The sequence below is a fragment of the Stenella coeruleoalba genome (genome assembly GCF_951394435.1).
Source record: "Stenella coeruleoalba genome assembly, chromosome: 2".
In the NCBI taxonomy this organism is placed as follows: domain Eukaryota; kingdom Metazoa; phylum Chordata; class Mammalia; order Artiodactyla; family Delphinidae; genus Stenella; species Stenella coeruleoalba.
This window is the reverse complement of record NC_137147.1, coordinates 164,388,139-164,405,504: the sequence shown is the minus strand read 5'-3', so window position 1 is coordinate 164,405,504 and position 17,366 is coordinate 164,388,139. Positions and strand designations below refer to the sequence as shown.

Sequence of the window (17,366 nt, the reverse complement as noted above, 5' to 3'; positions counted from 1 at the left end):
CATGATGATGATATTTGCTCCTCTAATCTTCCCTTAAGCCATATATACACATTTCTAGAATACACAACTTACTTGATACTGAAAAATCAGCAATTCAGTACCATAATTTCAACATGATATGCTAATTATGTGCTCAAATGTTTTACATCAACAAAGTTAACGTCTCAATATAGCCACTGCATGTATATGTAAACAGAAATGACCAGCAAAATTCACCTAATAGGGCTTCCCTTCTCTCTGCTGAGGGAAAGGGATCTGTGCAAGGTAGGAATCCAGGGAGACTTTCCCATTTCACTCCACATACAGGACTTATATATTGTTTGACTCTTCCTCAGTGAGAATGTACTCATGTATTGCTTTTAATGGAGTCCACCTTAATAAATTTTTTAAATGAATATTTTAACTCAGCATAGTTTGGAGTCTCACTGCATAATTTCACTCAACTGCCTAAAAGATATACCTAAATATGTTCTTTTTCTTTAACCTGTTCAAATACCCAACCACTCTGGAAATGGTTAGGCCTTGGGAAGAGCACCCAAGAGGAGCACTCTTCAACCCTCTAGCATTCAATTATGATTTGGTTATAGACAAGATACTTTAAAAAACCAGAAATGGCAAATAACGTAGGTGGTCAGATTTAGATTTAAACACTGTCTTCTCCAAGTCATCTTTTCTGGGAGCCGGAATAGAAAGATACCTGTAATGTACAAACTTTCCACTTACAAATTCTCAAAGTCAGAAACAAAATGTGTTCAGGAGCAAGAGCTCTGAACTCTGTTACAACCAAAAGGCAGTGCTGGTAAGCAGCAAATTACTTATTTTAGTTCATTTTCTCTATTAAAAGATGCTTCCTATGCTTGGGCTTAATTTTTAGTTTTAACACTATTAACTCTACTGCATAGTGGGTCAAAAACAATGTTTTGCAATGGGAATAAAAGTAAAGATTACCTTAAAATTGAAAATGGTAAAATAATGGTCAAAAAAGAACTGACAATACAAAACTATAAAAAATGAAAAATTTTATTGACATTTCGTAAGCGAAAAAATAAAAATGTGACATGTAAAAAATGCAGTATCTATAAAATCATCAATTAGCAAGCAAGGATAAAAAAATGACTCATTAAATAAAAGAACTCTGACATAATTTAGAAGAAGGGAGTGAAACTGTTACTGATGCACCAACCAGGGATGACTACAGATACAACCTTTTCCAATCCACACAATCTAAGAAAGACTGATGGGCTGCTAAGTGTAGATGCCAAGGTTGCTAAGAGGTCCTCCTTCTAACACTTGTGAAGATCATCAAGGATGAAGATTTCCCACCTCAACATTTTTCAATGCAGTCAAAATTGTTCTATGTTTGAAAAAGACTCCTCATAGAATATGTATTTGAAATAAGGACAATAGTTTTAGAGCCAGGTTTTCGTATCTGGGAGAATTACATTCAGGGAAGCAATCTTAAATAACCCCTCACTGAGTCACTATGGACTTAAACATAAAACCATTTATTCACTAGAATCTATCTTGTCCTTAAGTAGGAGACCATCTATGTTACACTGCTGGGGTTTGGAAATTGTCCTAACAGCTACCAAAAGGCAGAAAATCATGAATACAAGTACACTTGTCCCTCAGTATCCACAGAGGATTGGTTCCAGTACCCACTGTGGATACCAAAATCCGAGGATGCTCAAGCCCCTTACAGTCCGTCCTCCATACCCGTGGTTACAGGACCGACAGTATACTTATTGAAAAAAATCTGAGTATGGGCAGACCTGTGCAGTTCAAACCTGTGTTGTTCAAGGGTCGACCGTAAACCAAAAGAACCAAAGAACTCCAACCCAGGGAAGCAAATAGTAAATGTACATCTACACCTAGCCTCTATCATATCATAAGCATTTGATATACCTCTTAAGGAGTAAGTCCCAAACGACCCTAGACTGCACCTAAGCTGTCACAGAGCTTCTGTTACAGAGCATCATTATTACTTGTGTTAGGCAGAATTCTAAAAATGGCCTCTGAAGACTTCCTTCCCTAACCCCTGGGACTGTGAATATAAGAGAGCACGCCCAGTTACTTTACATGCAAGGGGACTTGGCAGCTGCAGTTATGATTACTAATCAGTTGGCTCTAAAATAGGAAGATGATCCTGGACTTCCCTGATGGGCCTAATCTAATCGCATGAGCCCTTCAAAGGCAGATCCCTACCAGCCCCTGCCCCCCTGCGCCAGCTGCAGAAGGGGAAAGGCTTGACTCACCACTGCTGGCTGTGAAGATGGAAGGGGGTCACAAGCAACAACTGGAGAGTGACCGTAAGTCAATGAGAGCAGCTCACGGCCAAAAGTCAAGTAGGAAACCGGGACCTCAGTCCTATAGCTGTAAGGAATTGAATTCTGCCAAACAACAGGAATGAGCTTAAAAGTGGACCCTGAGCTCTAGATGAGAAGACAGCCAGCCAACCCCGATTTTAGCCTTGTGAGATCCTGAGCAGGGAACCTAGTCACACGATGGACTCTGACCTACAGAACTGGGAGATAATAAAAGAGTGAAACACTAAATTTAAGCCACTACGTCTGTAGTAATTTGTTATGCATCAAAAGAAAACACTGATGTCTTCTATTTACATTACCTATCAACCAGAATGCCTTGCATACATAACTGGACCCAGTACATTTATGAAGGATGAGGGTTAAGAGCCCTCTTATCAACACAATAAGAGAACTAGCTAAATATTAATGCTACTTCTTTCATCCGTACAGTATGCTTCATGGCATTCAGCTGACAGCAGCTACTCACTCACCAAATATTTGCTAGGTGTCTATATGTACCAGATACTGGGAATACAGCAGTGAACAAAACAGACGGGTATCTGTGCCCTTACAGAGGTTATATTTAGTAAAAATGTTGTAGACAGGGGTTCACTAAGTTCCATACTTACACAGGTTAAACACTTCAGCTGGCAGACCAGGTTTCTTTGATACCCACTTCAAGGGTGTAAGGAGACTTGAGCATTTTTATCCCAGCATCTAGCCTACAATATCGGGAAGTCAATCTTAACCCTCTTGGGCCACTATATTCTCAACTGTAAAATAGGCTAATAATATATATTTTACAAGATCATCTGTAACAAATTAATCACATGCATTATATGTTGAAAGACAAAATTATGACACAAAAGAATGTACACAGTATGATTCCATTTATACAAAGTTCAAAACACAATTAACCAATATTGTTTAAGGCTGTATATATAAGCAATCATGCTGTTCTTTAAAAAACAAGAGAATAATATGATAGTAGTTACCTCCAAGGGAAAGGAGAAGGCTTGTGAACTGAGAGGGGCAGCTGGTGGGGGAAGGTTGGTGGATGCCAGCAGTGTTCTGCTTCTTAACCTGTGTGGTGATAATGCAGGTGTCTGTCTTATAATTATTTGCTCAACTCTACATGTATATCTTACTTATGTATGCATTATATTTCATACACCTCAAAAAATGCTTTGTAAAAGATCAAGTATTAATATATGGTGGTGAACAATTTGTAGGGAGGGCTCTTTTCCAGTTTCAAAATATTAAAGATTTATAGCCTCTAAAATTTCTACATAAAATATCTGAGTATCAGATGTCAATCTTATATTCTAGGGCAAAATAACAGGGAAAAGGAGGGAATCTGGCTTTAGAACAATTAGGAACATAATTTTACATAATAAATAAAATCATAATAAAATGTTAATTTTTTCACAATAAAATTTAAAATGATATTCCATTCCTTTATTTTTCATAATAAAATTTAAAATGATATTCCACTCCTCAGTTTACTGTTTCTGTAGATACTTTTTACTTCAGGGGAGGAGGAGAAAACTCGTGACCAGGTCAAGAGTAACTGAACCATCTTAGATGGATCAAACAATAAACATCTTAGAAATATCAGTAACTGAAGGGGCACTTTCAAAGGAAGTCAGCTATCTCAAAACCATTTATAAACCAGCAATTAACTGTATATTCTGTAGAAGAATAAGAACACATTTAATGACTCTATTTTCTTTACCTTATGCTCATTTTCTCTTTTCTTGTAATCTTCTATGACCAACTCTTTCTCTCCTCTCTCTGCTCATTATTTTAGTTAAAACAGCATTAAAAGTACCTGAGTATGTGCTTAGTCCAACCTCATTAACACACAAGTAACCTTTAACCCTTTCTCAGTTTTTACTGATTCCCACCAAAAACAATTCATGATGTTCCACAAAAAAAATTTAAGAGACTAATTCAAATATAAGCTCTTCAAAGACAGACTCCATAACAATTATCATCTAGATACAATGGAAAGTACAGGAAATTAGATGTTAGACATCTTGTATGCAAGTCTGTATGCTCCATGAATGACTACCTGCATAACCCAGGGCAAGTCCCTTCACCTCTGAGTATCAGTTTCCTCATCTATTATATCTGCCCCACTGATCTTATAGGCTTGTTTCTATATTAAAAATATAAAAGATCTTTGCAAACTCTGAAGCCTTCTAGAAATGTTACCATCATTTTCTGTATCTGTAGTGCCTAGAACATAGGTACCCTAACAAATGTTTCTTACTGACAACTGCAATTGTAATGAATTCAAAGAACTTCACTGTTCTTGCATCAACATTCAGTTTAATATTGACAATTAGGTTAGGCATTGAGAACAAGCTGAATCACTGTCTTATGAAATCCAAGCTTTTCTAGAGAACACACACCTCGCACAGTGAGGGCAGCCATCCTTCAGCCCCAGGACACTGCTGGAGAGGGCGGCACAGCGCATGAGAGGACTCGGAATCTCCAAGCTCACTCCGGTAATAATACCTTCACATCTCACCTTCCCTTTTGGGGGAAAGAATCTCTGGTCCCTACAGTGTCCACCCAGTCCACAAGGCCTCCTTCAGGGCCCTGGGGCACTGCCATGGCACTCAGATCCAGAGACCAGGCCTCGACCCTATGCCCCTTCTTTGCCCTGGAATGTGGTGTGTGTGGTGGTCCCTGTGGTGGAAGATGGAGGCGGGTCAGGAGTCTGCCAGGGCACAGGCCGTTCCCAGGCCCTCCCAGCCGTGGCCCCTGGCAAACACTGGGCAGAGTTGATGAGGCTGCCACCCACCACTCTGCTCCAGCTACCTGTGGCTGAGGGTTCCTAGAGACCCCTTTAACCTCCCCAGTACTAAGAAACTACAGTATTGTAATACTGTGGTTTTTTCCTTTGGTGCCAGAGTATATAGCCTGGGTGCTGGAGGTTGCACTGTGTTTTTTACATATATAATGTATATATAAAATAATATTATTAATAACGTTATAATAATATACATACATTATACATATCATGTACAGTGTGTGTGTGTGTGTGTGTGTGTGTGTGTGTATGTATATATATGTATTTTTTAAAAAAAGATTGCTGTCATGTAGGAATGCAGGACAGCAGGTTTCAGACTGTCCTAGGGAAACCACAAATTTATATTTTCATATAAAACCCCTAAATCACAAATGTAGAAAACCCAAATAAGAAACGTTTCCATCTCAGAGCCACTGAATTTGCTGTTTGCTCTCTGCTTGGAACACTCCCCCCCAGGTTTCTGTGTGACCTGCTCCCTCCCTCGGTTCCTGCCTCTGCTCAAGTATCGCCATCCTCGACATCATCAACATCCTCAAGGCGACCTTCCTTGACCACCATCTAGAGAGGCGCGCACACGCACTCCAACCACGCTCATGCCCTCGCTTTGCTTTACTTCCCCCCACGGGATGTAACCTGTTGTTAGAAGCACTGGCATCAGGTTTTGTGTTTTACATCCATTTAATATCTATTTCCTTTAGTAGAATGAAGGGAAAGTAGTTTGCTTCATTCACAAATGTACTCCCAAAGCCTAAAGTAGTGCCTGACATATACTAAGTGCTCAGTAAAGTATTTGTTGAGCAAAAGGTTATCAAAGATTGTTGACTGCCACATACAGGCAATGAACTTGGAAATGTGAACAATAATATATATGAAAATAGTCACACTGGCATGTTCTTCCACTTAGGAAAACTTAAACCTGTTGTCACTTTTCAACAAGCTTATGAACCTAGCATGTTGATCAGTGCAGGCATCCGTGCCACTGGAAGGATACGAGAAGCGGTCGTTCCATGTTGCTCTCTCCACGTACTCCAACATGACCACAGCTTTGATTGTCGTGAGGAGTTTGTTCCAGGTTTCATCAAAATCCACTACTCTTGGTTTCAAAGACATTGTGCAAGTTTAGTGTTGAAATCTGTTAATTAAAAACAATGGTAAGGTTAGCATGAATTCTACAAGGTCAGTTACTTGTTTCTAAAGCACCACACAACTAGACAGCATGCTGCACGGAAGGGGTGAGACCAGAACCTGGCACGTGGTGAGAACAATAAACACTGGCTGCCATCTTTTCATGACTGTCCAGACAAGGAACTCCACAGCATATGTGCATTCACTGCAAACTCTAGGAAATAAAAAGCTTTTAGCACAAATTATTTATAACCCAGGGTGGTCCAAAGATTGAGAAGCCTCATTCAATTTGCTGAGAGAAAGAAGCTGGGACCTAATGAGCCAAAAAGTTAACTTCCATCATGAGAAATGCACAAGAGATACTCAATAAAAAGGTTTTGGCCCCAAATCCTTGTGGTTTGCACTCCTTAAACTGGAGACTGAGGCCATATATGAGAAAACACAAGACAATTAAAGGGTTTATTTTCCTGAAGCATCAGTTTAACTAGATTCCAAATCCTTTTCAATATCACACCAGAAGAACAGAATTAAAAAGAGAAACCTCTAAAGTTAAATTTAATTGCACAAGGGAGCACTTTTCCGGCACATGCCTTCACATCTTCCCCAAAGTTTTCCCTCGTTACTAGGACTGTGAAGCACCAAGCTAGTCTGTAGCCAGGGCCAAACAAGGAGGAAACATTCTTCCTCCTGTGTCCCGCTGTGGTAAAAAAGGAGGTAGGGAAACAGTGGGGAGAAGGGGGGAATGCATAGAGAGAAAGGAAAAAAGAGACAAGGGGAGGAGACCAGCTGCACGGTCCCAGCCCACAAACCGGAGGTGGCCCTGGGCCCTTCTTACGTTTCTGTCCTGTGAAGAAAAGAACTCAAGAGGAGTCCAAGGAAGGGAAGAAAAAGAATCAAGAGAAGCCAAACAAAAACCCAAAAGAGGGTGTGCCACACTAAATCAACCCTCTTTCTTCAACATACCAGGGACTCCACCTACAAGCCTTAAACTTCCTCTAACTACCGAGAATGGATTAGCAGTAGTTCCTGTGTGTGTGTGTGTGTGTGTGTGTGTGTGTGTGTGTGTGTGTGTGTGTGTGTGTGTGTGTGTGTGTGTACTGGGGGAAGGGGGAAACCTAAAGCTCTAGCTCTAAATCAGAAAATTAACCTTAACTCCGTCTCACCCTTATTCACACATCCTATCTAACTGTGTTACTCAATACTTCTTAAATCCATCCATTCCTGTGCAACCCTATGAATGCTCTGAGATCAGGCCCTCAGCAGTTCCAGTTTGTATTAATCTTTATCAAAGAAATACTAACAACTGTTAATATTTACACAGTACTTACTATAAGCCAAACACAAATCTAAGTGCTTTATGTAAGTTCACTTAATCCTCCCAACAAACTGATTAGGTAGGGTCCAATGTTCTCCCCATTTTCTAGATAAGAAAACTGATCACAGAGTGATTAAGAAACTTGCTTTAAGGTCATGGAGCTATTCAGACCCGTGCTGTAACCCCTGCCCTCAACTGCAATATACAACTATACTGCCTTACTAACATCCTTAGTGAATACTTAGATACATGCCAGGCGTTGTACTAGGCTGAGGATACAGTGGTCAATAAACAAAGTTCTTGACCTTCAAGAAAGTTAGACTCTTGGATCTGGCACTCAGAAACAAAAATAACCTACGTAAACCACAGAGCTGACCATGTCACTCTGGTACTGAAAGCTGTTTGTGATTGTCCACTATAGATAGCATCCGGTTTAAGCTCATTGGCAACATGGCCCACCAAGCTTCCATGGTTTGACCTTGGACTAAAGCACCTCTCCACCTTGCTCTTCTCATGGGACTCCCTTCCTTGACATCATAATCTGGTAACTTCTCTGCTTAGAGGTCACTGAACACAACAGGCTGATTCACACACCCTGCCGTTTATCCTCATTGTTTTCTGTACCTAAAATTCTTCTCTTCTCCTTGCCTCCCCCTTTCCACCCATTCCCCTAACTCCTACTGATAGTTCAGCCTTGGCCCAGAATATCTGATTTCAAGAAATTTTCTGGGCCCACTTAAGCTAGGTAAGGTGCCCTCTTATGCATTACTTCAGAACTCTATTAGAGGATTAAACCATGCTCAACTGTGATTATGAGTGTTTCTTCAAGGTAGGGACTATTCTGTAACTGTCTATCAAAAAGCTGTCACTGTCTGCTTCACATTCCTTTCCTCCCCTTATAAAAATAGAATCATACTACACACCCTGCTTATAAATTATTTTAATGGTTGCACAGATTACCTTTTAGCTTTATTGAAGTTTTAGCAGAATCAGACTGGCATTGACTTCTCTGCTGAGACCAACAGGTTCCTGATAGAATGGGTTTATGTGCAGTGATAATCCATTCTTATATGGGTGGAAAATGTGGACACCAAGGTGAGAGAAGTCTTCATTTTATTTCAATTGTTTAAATGATCATTTACTCATGGAGCATTTATGTAAGGATGTGAAAGAGAGAGGGCAAAGAAAGAAACAAGACCACGACCACCACACTGTTCTTCTCCACTTCCCAAACTGTCAGACAACTCACAAGAATACATATGAGTCTTGTTTTCATTCCTGTGCCACATCATGTCTTTCACCTGGTGTCCTGTCAGGACCACTTCCATCCCCAGTCAGTGAGACTATGTCCTACTGAGCACCTGCAAAGTTCAAATCTCACATTACTAAAGTTTCCTCTAGCTTTCTTCTGGGTCCATTCATGCAATGTTAGGGTTTTTAACACTTTGGCACACAGGTACTGTGCCTATGGCCCCTAAAAATAAATCATAGTCTCCAAATTTAAAAAAAAATTGAAAAATAAAAATTCATGTTTACTTATGTTTCCAGATAACATTATGACAATATTTTATGACAATAACATTTACAAAATTTTCATTACATTTGAAAATGATTCCTAGATTAGATTTTCTCACTTAGAGCACCATTTCTAAGTATGTATGGCTGTCAATAATAGTAAGTTAAATAATCACAAAAGTGATTTATATAAACATAGTTACCATATGACCCAGCAATTCCACTCCTATGCAAGAGAAAACATGTCCACACAAAAACCTGGACGCAAATGTTCAGAGCAGCATTAAAGGCCAAAAAAGTGGAAATAACTCAAATGTCTATCGAGCAATAAATGGATAAATAAAATGCAGTACATCCATACAACAGATTATTATTCTGTAATACAAGAGAATGGAGTACTAATAGATGCTACAATACAGATGAACCTTGAAAACACACTATGTGAATAAAGTTGGTCACAAAAGACCACGTTTTAGGATTCCACTTACGTACATGAAATATCCAGAATAGGCAAATCCACAGACACAGGAAGTATTTCAGTGGTTGCACAGGGCTAGAGGACTTGGAGAAAAATGGGAAGTGATTGCTAATTAGGTGATGAAAATGTTCTAGTATTGATTGTCATCATGTTTGTACAACCCTGTGAATGCGCTAAAAACCACTGAATTGTACCGTTCAACAGTACACTGAAATGGTATGTGAAGCATAACTCAATAAAGCTGTCAGACACTTAAGGTGAAATAATCATATCAAAAACTTTGGAGCGGGCTTCCCTGGTGGCGCAGTGGTTGAGAGTCCGCCACGGGTTCGTGCCCCGGTCCGGGAAGATCCCACATGCTGCAGAGCGGCTGGGCCCGTGAGCCATGATGGCCGCTGAGCCTGCACGTCCGGAGCCTGTGCTCCGCAACCGGAAAGGCCCGAGTACCACAAAAAAACAAACAAACAAAAAACTTTGGAGCAATTTAACGTGGAGGGGAGGGGAGAAAAGGTATATTTACATGGTTGTAAATTCTGAAATCTCAGTCTCCCTCTCACTCCCATGCTCTAGTCACCAGCTCCCATCACCAGAGGCATATATTATATGTGTCTGAGGGTATTTTATACATATATATTGTTATTCCCCCTTTTTACATAAATGAATATAGAGAGGGTCTTTTTCTACTTGTTTTACATAAATGGTATTACACTGCTTACTTAACAATATATTCACTTAACAGTATATTTGGAAAAGTATTCCATTTTAATACACAAGGGTTTCTTTAATCTTAATAGCATTTCATTGTTTGGCTGTATCTGGATTCACTCTACTAAGTTTGATATGATATGTGATGAGTCCTCCAAAATTGAAGTGCCTAGTTTAATATCAGTAATTTTAAGTTAAATAGTTTTTTTTTAATGAATTAGTAAGCTCTTTTTTTTCTTTTTGCAGTATGTGGGCCTCTCACTGCTGTGGCCTCTCCCGTTGCGGAGCACAGGCTCCAGACGCGCAGGCCCAGCGGCCATGGCTCACGGGCCCAGCCGCTCCGTGGCATGTGGGATCTTCCCGGACCGGGGCACGAACCCGCGTCCCCTGCATCGGCAGGCGGACTCTCAACCACTGCACCACCAGGGAAGCCCAGTAAGCTCTTTTTATGTTGACATCAACAAGGTTTTCTTCTAAAGATACTAATAACACAATTTAAGTTACAACTGCTATACTAGTTGATAAGAGAAGAAAATTACACTATTACCATTAACTACCATTTACTAAATACCTTCTGAATTCCTCCTATGCTATACATATTATACATATAAGCATTACTAACCATCAACCTGCAAGTCAGCAAAATCCAGACTGCAGGAAACTACTGGATAATCAGATTTCTTCAATAAACTATGCACACACATAAGAGGAAAAGAGAGAAAAGAAAATGAGAGTGGGAGAGAGATATATGTGGAATGGAAACTGAACTAAAATAGACTAAAAAGGCACATTCATCTACCACAGTGTGACTGATCTTATTTGGATCTAGATTTAAGCTCCTTTTAAAAATTATATTTATGATAACCCTGGAAATTTATAAACTGATGGGATATTTGATGACTTTAAAAAATAATGTTTATAACAATAATTATGAGAGCTTTAAAACTGAGAGTCCTTATCTGTCAGAGACACATGCCAAAATATTTATGGATGTAATAAATGCTGTCTGAGATCTGCTTCAAGATTAAACAGCTTGTTTATGAATTGATAATTGTTGAGAATGAGTGATAAGTACATGAGGGATTATTATAATATGCATTTTCTGTGTATGTTTGCGATTTTCCAAAGTAAAAGGGTAAAAAAAAAAATCTTCACCATCATCATCATTAACAGTTCCATAAATATGGGGGGAAGCACATAAAAGAAATCAGAAAGCTTAAAAAAAAAGTAGTATTAATCCAAAAGGTCTAACATTCAATTAATATGCATTCTGGAAAATTAGAATGAGAGGTAATTATCAAAGAAAAAATATCCCAGAACTAATGAACATTAGTTTTCCAACTTAAAAGGGCATACTGAATACCCAGAATATTTGATTTTAAAAATAAATAACAAGGCACCTCTTTTTGACACATTAAAACACTGGGGGTAAAGAAAAGATTCCGTAAGTTTTCAGAAAGGAAAAAACGACTACATAAATTAAAGTCTTTAGATTTACAAGAGCAACACTGGAAGCTGGAAGGTAATATAAAGCAATGCCTTCAAAATTCTCAGGGAAAATGACTAACCACCTAGAATTCTCTATCAAGAGTGGTATCAGGGCTTCCCTGGTGGCGCAGTGGTTGAGAGTCCGCCTGCCAATGCAGGGGACGCGGGTTCGTGCCCCGGTCCGGGAGGATCCCACATGCCGCGGAGCGGCTGGGCCCGTGAGCCATGGCCGCTGAGCCTGCACGTCCGGAGCCTGTGCTCCGCAACGGGAGAGGCCACAACAGTGAGAGGCCCGCATAACGCAAAAAACAAACAAACAAACAAACAAAAACAACTTCAACAAGATACCACTATACACTTATTAGAATGGCTCAAAAATTCTGACAGTATCAAATGCAGATGAGGACATGGAGCAACTGAAACTCTCATTTGCTGCAGGTGGGAATTTAAAATGAAATAACCACTTAGGCAGTTTCTATTAAAATTAAGCAAACACTTCCCATGTGACCCAGCAATCCCATTCCTGGCTATTTATAGATAAGAAATGAAGACATACATTTACAGAAAAACCTAAACACAAAATTTTAGAGCACCTTTATTCATGACTACCAAAACCCAGAAACCCAAATGTGCCATCAACTAGTGAATGGAAAACAAAATGTGGTGCTTTCACACAATGGTGTACTATTCAACATTAAAATGGACCAAATCACTGATATGTGGACAACAATGGGTGATTCTCAAAAGCATTATGCCAAGTGAAAGTAGACAGACTCATTAGGCTACGTATTGTATGGCTGCTGAAAAAGGCAAAAATATAAGGACATACATCAGATTACTGGTTGTCAGAGACTCAGGATGGACTACAAAGGAGCAAATAGGAAACTTCTGGGGTGATAAGATATTCTATATCTTGATTGTGGTGGTGGTTATGTGACCATATAAATTTGTCAAAATTCAAATAACTGTGTATCTTTTTAGGGTGAATTTTACTATGTGTAAGTTATACCTCAATAAACCTGACCCCTCAAACTCAACATGTCCATCCATTTCCAGTATTTCACATCTTAATAAATATTTTCATGCATCTAGCTCCTCAAGGTAGAAATTTTATTAATCATTCTTGATTTCTCTTACTGTCTTCTTCAAATCAATGAATAAGTCCTGTCAACCCTATCTTCTAACCATTTCTTGAATCCAACCACTACTTCCCATTCCCACTGACATCACCCTAATCCAAACCACCACCTCTCACCCAACTACTGCCTCCTAAATGAGCCACCTGTATCCTCTTTTGCCCCCTTGTTACATTCCAAATACTGTGGCCAATGTAAGCTTTCCAAAAATGCAAGTCTGATAATATCATACCCTCTGCTTACAATTCTTCAAAGACTTTTAACTTACAATCCTTATTATCTATCAATTATCATTTAAGAAAAAATAAAACTTCTCTGTGCTTTCTTAATTTATCACTGACTTCCCATGAAAGTCAATAAATACTTTACTAATATTCTGACAACAAAGACTTTTAAATCGGTTACCAGTTCTAAGAGAATAGCTAGGTAATCCAAAGTAAAGATGAAAATGAAGCAATCAGGAAAATCAAATTAATAAGCTATCCAGATTTCTGATAGCAATGTTCTAAAATCTCTTTTGCTTTTAAAGTTTTTCTCCTCATACACATACCTCACTCCTCAGAACACTGAAAGGTGACCTGTCACTAACCTTTCCTTTCTCCTGAAAATCTTAACTTTCCAGTGAGTTTTAGGTACTGAGGCTGAAAGAGCTCCAAAATAACATGGTACTGCCCCAAAGTATGATGTGTTAACACAGCCTAACAAAATTCCCACTCCAAAAATGTTTTAAAAACAAAGTTACTAGTAATAGCAGAAATACAAAAGATATAACTTTGCAAAGATCAGATGGATTTTAATTTGGAGTGATACTGTGTAGTTCTTCACTTAGACATTTTTCATACAAAGAAGTGACTTGGATAATTACATTTCAGCAGGTAAAGCAGTAACAGAATCTCAAAACATTCCATTTTAAGCCTAGAACTGACATTGGTGCATAATTAGATATTTTATTTGAAGTATAAACTATTTTAGTAAAATGTATAACATGTTTAACATACTGATCAGTATGACTACAGCTTAACTACTGATAAACATTTCAGTTGCCTTCCAAAAGTATAATTATCAATAATGTAAATGGCTAAACGCTTAAAGTTGTGAGTCTCTTTTTAGTTAAAAAAACAAAACAAAACCAAAAAACTAGCAAATGATAATTTTTTATTTCAGTATTGATCAGTACCAGCAACAAAAATTTGGCATTCCAAAAATCACCAAAAAGATATAATACTGGGGACTAAAAAAATTTCAGGTAAGTCAACATACCATAGTTAGTTTTCAAAATGACATTCAGGGGGCTTATTGAGCAGGTTATATTCTAAATACACAAAATAAGGAAAATACTTAAGACCCAATCAAAGAGCATTATTAACTTTGCAATATTTTCCATTTCAAGGGCTGTCTCTAGTGTACACTGACCAAAAATGCTACCATGATTTCATATGAAAATAAGCTCCAAGAATGCATCTAAATACTTCCATCTTATGTACTGAATGTGTGATCCATTAGCTATAGCTAAGAGGTACCTTTGTTAGTTGGAGGCTCAGGGTACAAAGCTTACTGTTGCAATGAGGTTTGACACACAAGATCCACACCACAAATGTCATCTCCATCACATGACTTTCCTACCTAAGAATTTCTAGTAGTATGCTTAAAAAAAAAAAAGGAGGAAACTGGTGTAGAAAACAGTAAAGAGAAATACAGCAGTCTGTCATCCCAGTTGGCAAAATGTATAGTGCAAGATGAAAACCTCAGTCTCAAAAAAAGGGAAGGGGGACAGTGGTAAGTAGGGAATGTACTTATAATACAACAAAAAAGTTACAGAAGACATTTGCTTCCAAAATAAAGCTAATTTGACCAGAATTAAAGACCCTTCTCTCCTCAATGAACTTGAGACTCTCCCACACATCTACACAGACAGTATTTCTTTCCAAGTTTTCACATTGCTCCTATCAGCATGAAGTTTAATGTCTTCTTCACTTGCTTTCTCACTTTTTTCCATTTTTAACAATCTAAGCAAGGAATCTAAGATACCAACCAGCCTTAAAAAAAAAAAATTCTTTTTTTTTGCGGTACCCGGGCCTCTCACTGTTGTGGCCTCTCCCGTTCCGGAACACAGGATCCGGATGCGCAGGCTCAGCGGCCATGGCTCACGGGCCTAGCCGCTCCGTGGCATGTGGGATCTTCCCAGAATGGGGCACGAACCCGTGTCCCCTGCATCAGCAGGCGGACTCTCAACCACTGTGCCACCAGGGAGGCCAAAAAAAAAAATTCTTATATACGTATCAGGGATGAGTTAGAGAACCTGAATTTGTCTGAGTCTCTCATGGGTAGGCAAGCCCAGTTTGGCATGCAGGCTAGACAAGGCTATGACCAATAAGCCTTTTCACATATAATCCAATTAAGAGTGCATTTTTTTTCTAGGCCTGACTTTCTATCCAAATGTTAAAAATGGTTACTCTAATTATCCTCTCTTTGCACAACCCAATGACTTGCAATATTTGTTATCCTATTCTGAGAGCTAAATTAAGTCACATATATCTAAAAACCTTGGATTCATTATTTTGGTAACTTTATACTACATACATTATTATGACTATTAGAAAAGTATGCTCTATTTCTGTCAGAAAATAGTAGTCATAAATAAAAGGGGATAGCTAGTGTAAATGCTATAGTGCTTGACTGGAATCAGAGTTATCAGTGTGAACTCATGGTTTTTAACACACACACAAAGATAAAAAGATATAGAAATAAACATAGACGTTTGTGTATGCATGGATTAGTATACATATATAGTTCTCGCTCTGCTCACTGAGCGGGCCTAGGAGCAATGACACCCCAGCGGCAATGAACACACACAGCATCCAGATCTTGGTTTCTAGATACCATTCTCCAACAGAAGGAACCAGCGTTTGGAGAAGTGATTGGTTCCAGGGCTGCAGCAGGGAAAATATGAGCCTGGACATCTTATGATGCCAGAAAATAGAAGTGCTTTCCTAAAGAGGATGGGGGATGTCCAAAAGACAAAGAGCTAACCTGAAAGCCACAGTGGAACAATTTGAGCGATAAAATAAATAATGATAGAATTAGATTATAAACCATAGAGTAAAACAAATATCTATGACCCAACACTGATACAAACAAATTACGGAATAAACAAATATGGAGAAGGGACAGTTCTCTCTTATAGAAGAATTCCAATTAATAAGTGTAGAAGGAAATGAGAAATATATAAAATTGCCATCAGGTGAACACTACTGTAATAATTATTACAAGCAAGAACTACCAAAGGATGCTGCAACGAATGGGCAAAAATTTGAGAACAGGATTTCTGCACAGTTTCAATCTCCCCCAAGATATCCAGTAATTACAAAGAGAAAAACAGTAACTTTACAAGCAGAGAAATTTAACAGACATGACCTTAATGAGAGTCAACATCACCTCTAATAGGATATATTGACACCCTGTATCCTGTGATGTGACGTATTGAGTAGGACTCAGCATCACTTCTCTAGTATTCCTGACAAAAATGTACAACCTCAATCTAACTATGAGAAAACATCAGACAAACCAAAGTTGAGAGACATTCTACAAAATAACTGACCACACTCATCACAAGCATGAAGGTGATGGAAGATGAGAAAAGACTATCACAGATCAGAAGAGACTAGGGAGACACATGCTAAATGCTGCGTCTGATCCTGGATTGAATCTTGAAAGAGATAAAGGACATTACAGGAAAAACTGGTGAGATTCAAATAAGGTCTGTAGTTTAACAGTATTGTAACAATGTTAGTTATCCTCATTTTTATCATTGTGCTCTGGTTATGTAAGCTGTTAACATTACAAAAGGCTGGGGGAAAAGTATACTTGGGCTCTCTGTACTATTTGTGCAACTTCTCTGTAAGTCTAAAATTACTCCAACATTTAAAAAACTTGGGGGGACTTCCCTGGTGGTCCAGGGGTTAAGACTCCACACTTTCACTGCAGGGGGCACAGATTGGAAAATTCCATATGCTGCACAGTGCAGCCAAAACTAAATAAATAAATAAATAAAATTTTAAGTATCTTGTACTTTTTTTCAACTGAAGTAAAACGAAGTTGAAAAATTCAAGGAATATCTATACAGGGTAAATCCAACATTTCGCTATTTGAAAAGCAACCTACATTGGAACAGGACTTAAGTCACTGAGTTAATAGATATTTATTAAGTATTTACAATATTCAGACCTCTCTCTACCAAGTACTAGAGATGCTGCCTTCAAGAAGCATACAGATGATAAGAGAAACAAAAATGATAAACTATTAGCCTGATTGATGAAAAATTCCGACACACAATCAGGCTATAATCCAATGATTAAATAACAACAGTAACATCATTTACAATGTTAAAGAATATAAATGAAAATCCCTTGGATAACTAAAATCTTCAAATAGGACATTAACATCTATACATTTCCAGAGTTCAAGTAGGCTTAACACA

The 17,366-nt window shown here is 38.5% G+C and overlaps 1 protein-coding gene across 5 annotated transcripts in view; it reads right to left on the bottom strand.

The window, feature by feature from the left end:
• The window catches only part of CUL2 (cullin 2), an 81,613-nt gene that overhangs the window by 59,243 nt on the left and 5,004 nt on the right, over positions 1-17,366 (bottom strand). For 4 of the 5 annotated variants that reach the window (XM_079914595.1, XM_079914597.1, XM_079914594.1 and 1 more), the window contains exon 2: positions 6,119-6,259. In XM_079914595.1, coding sequence (XP_079770721.1) covers positions 6,119-6,237 — 119 coding nt within the window. In that variant the 5' untranslated portion in view covers positions 6,238-6,259. Of the gene's footprint in view, positions 1-6,118; positions 6,260-17,366 lie in introns of those variants that run through there. The other variant, XM_079914598.1, reaches the window with a different exon arrangement.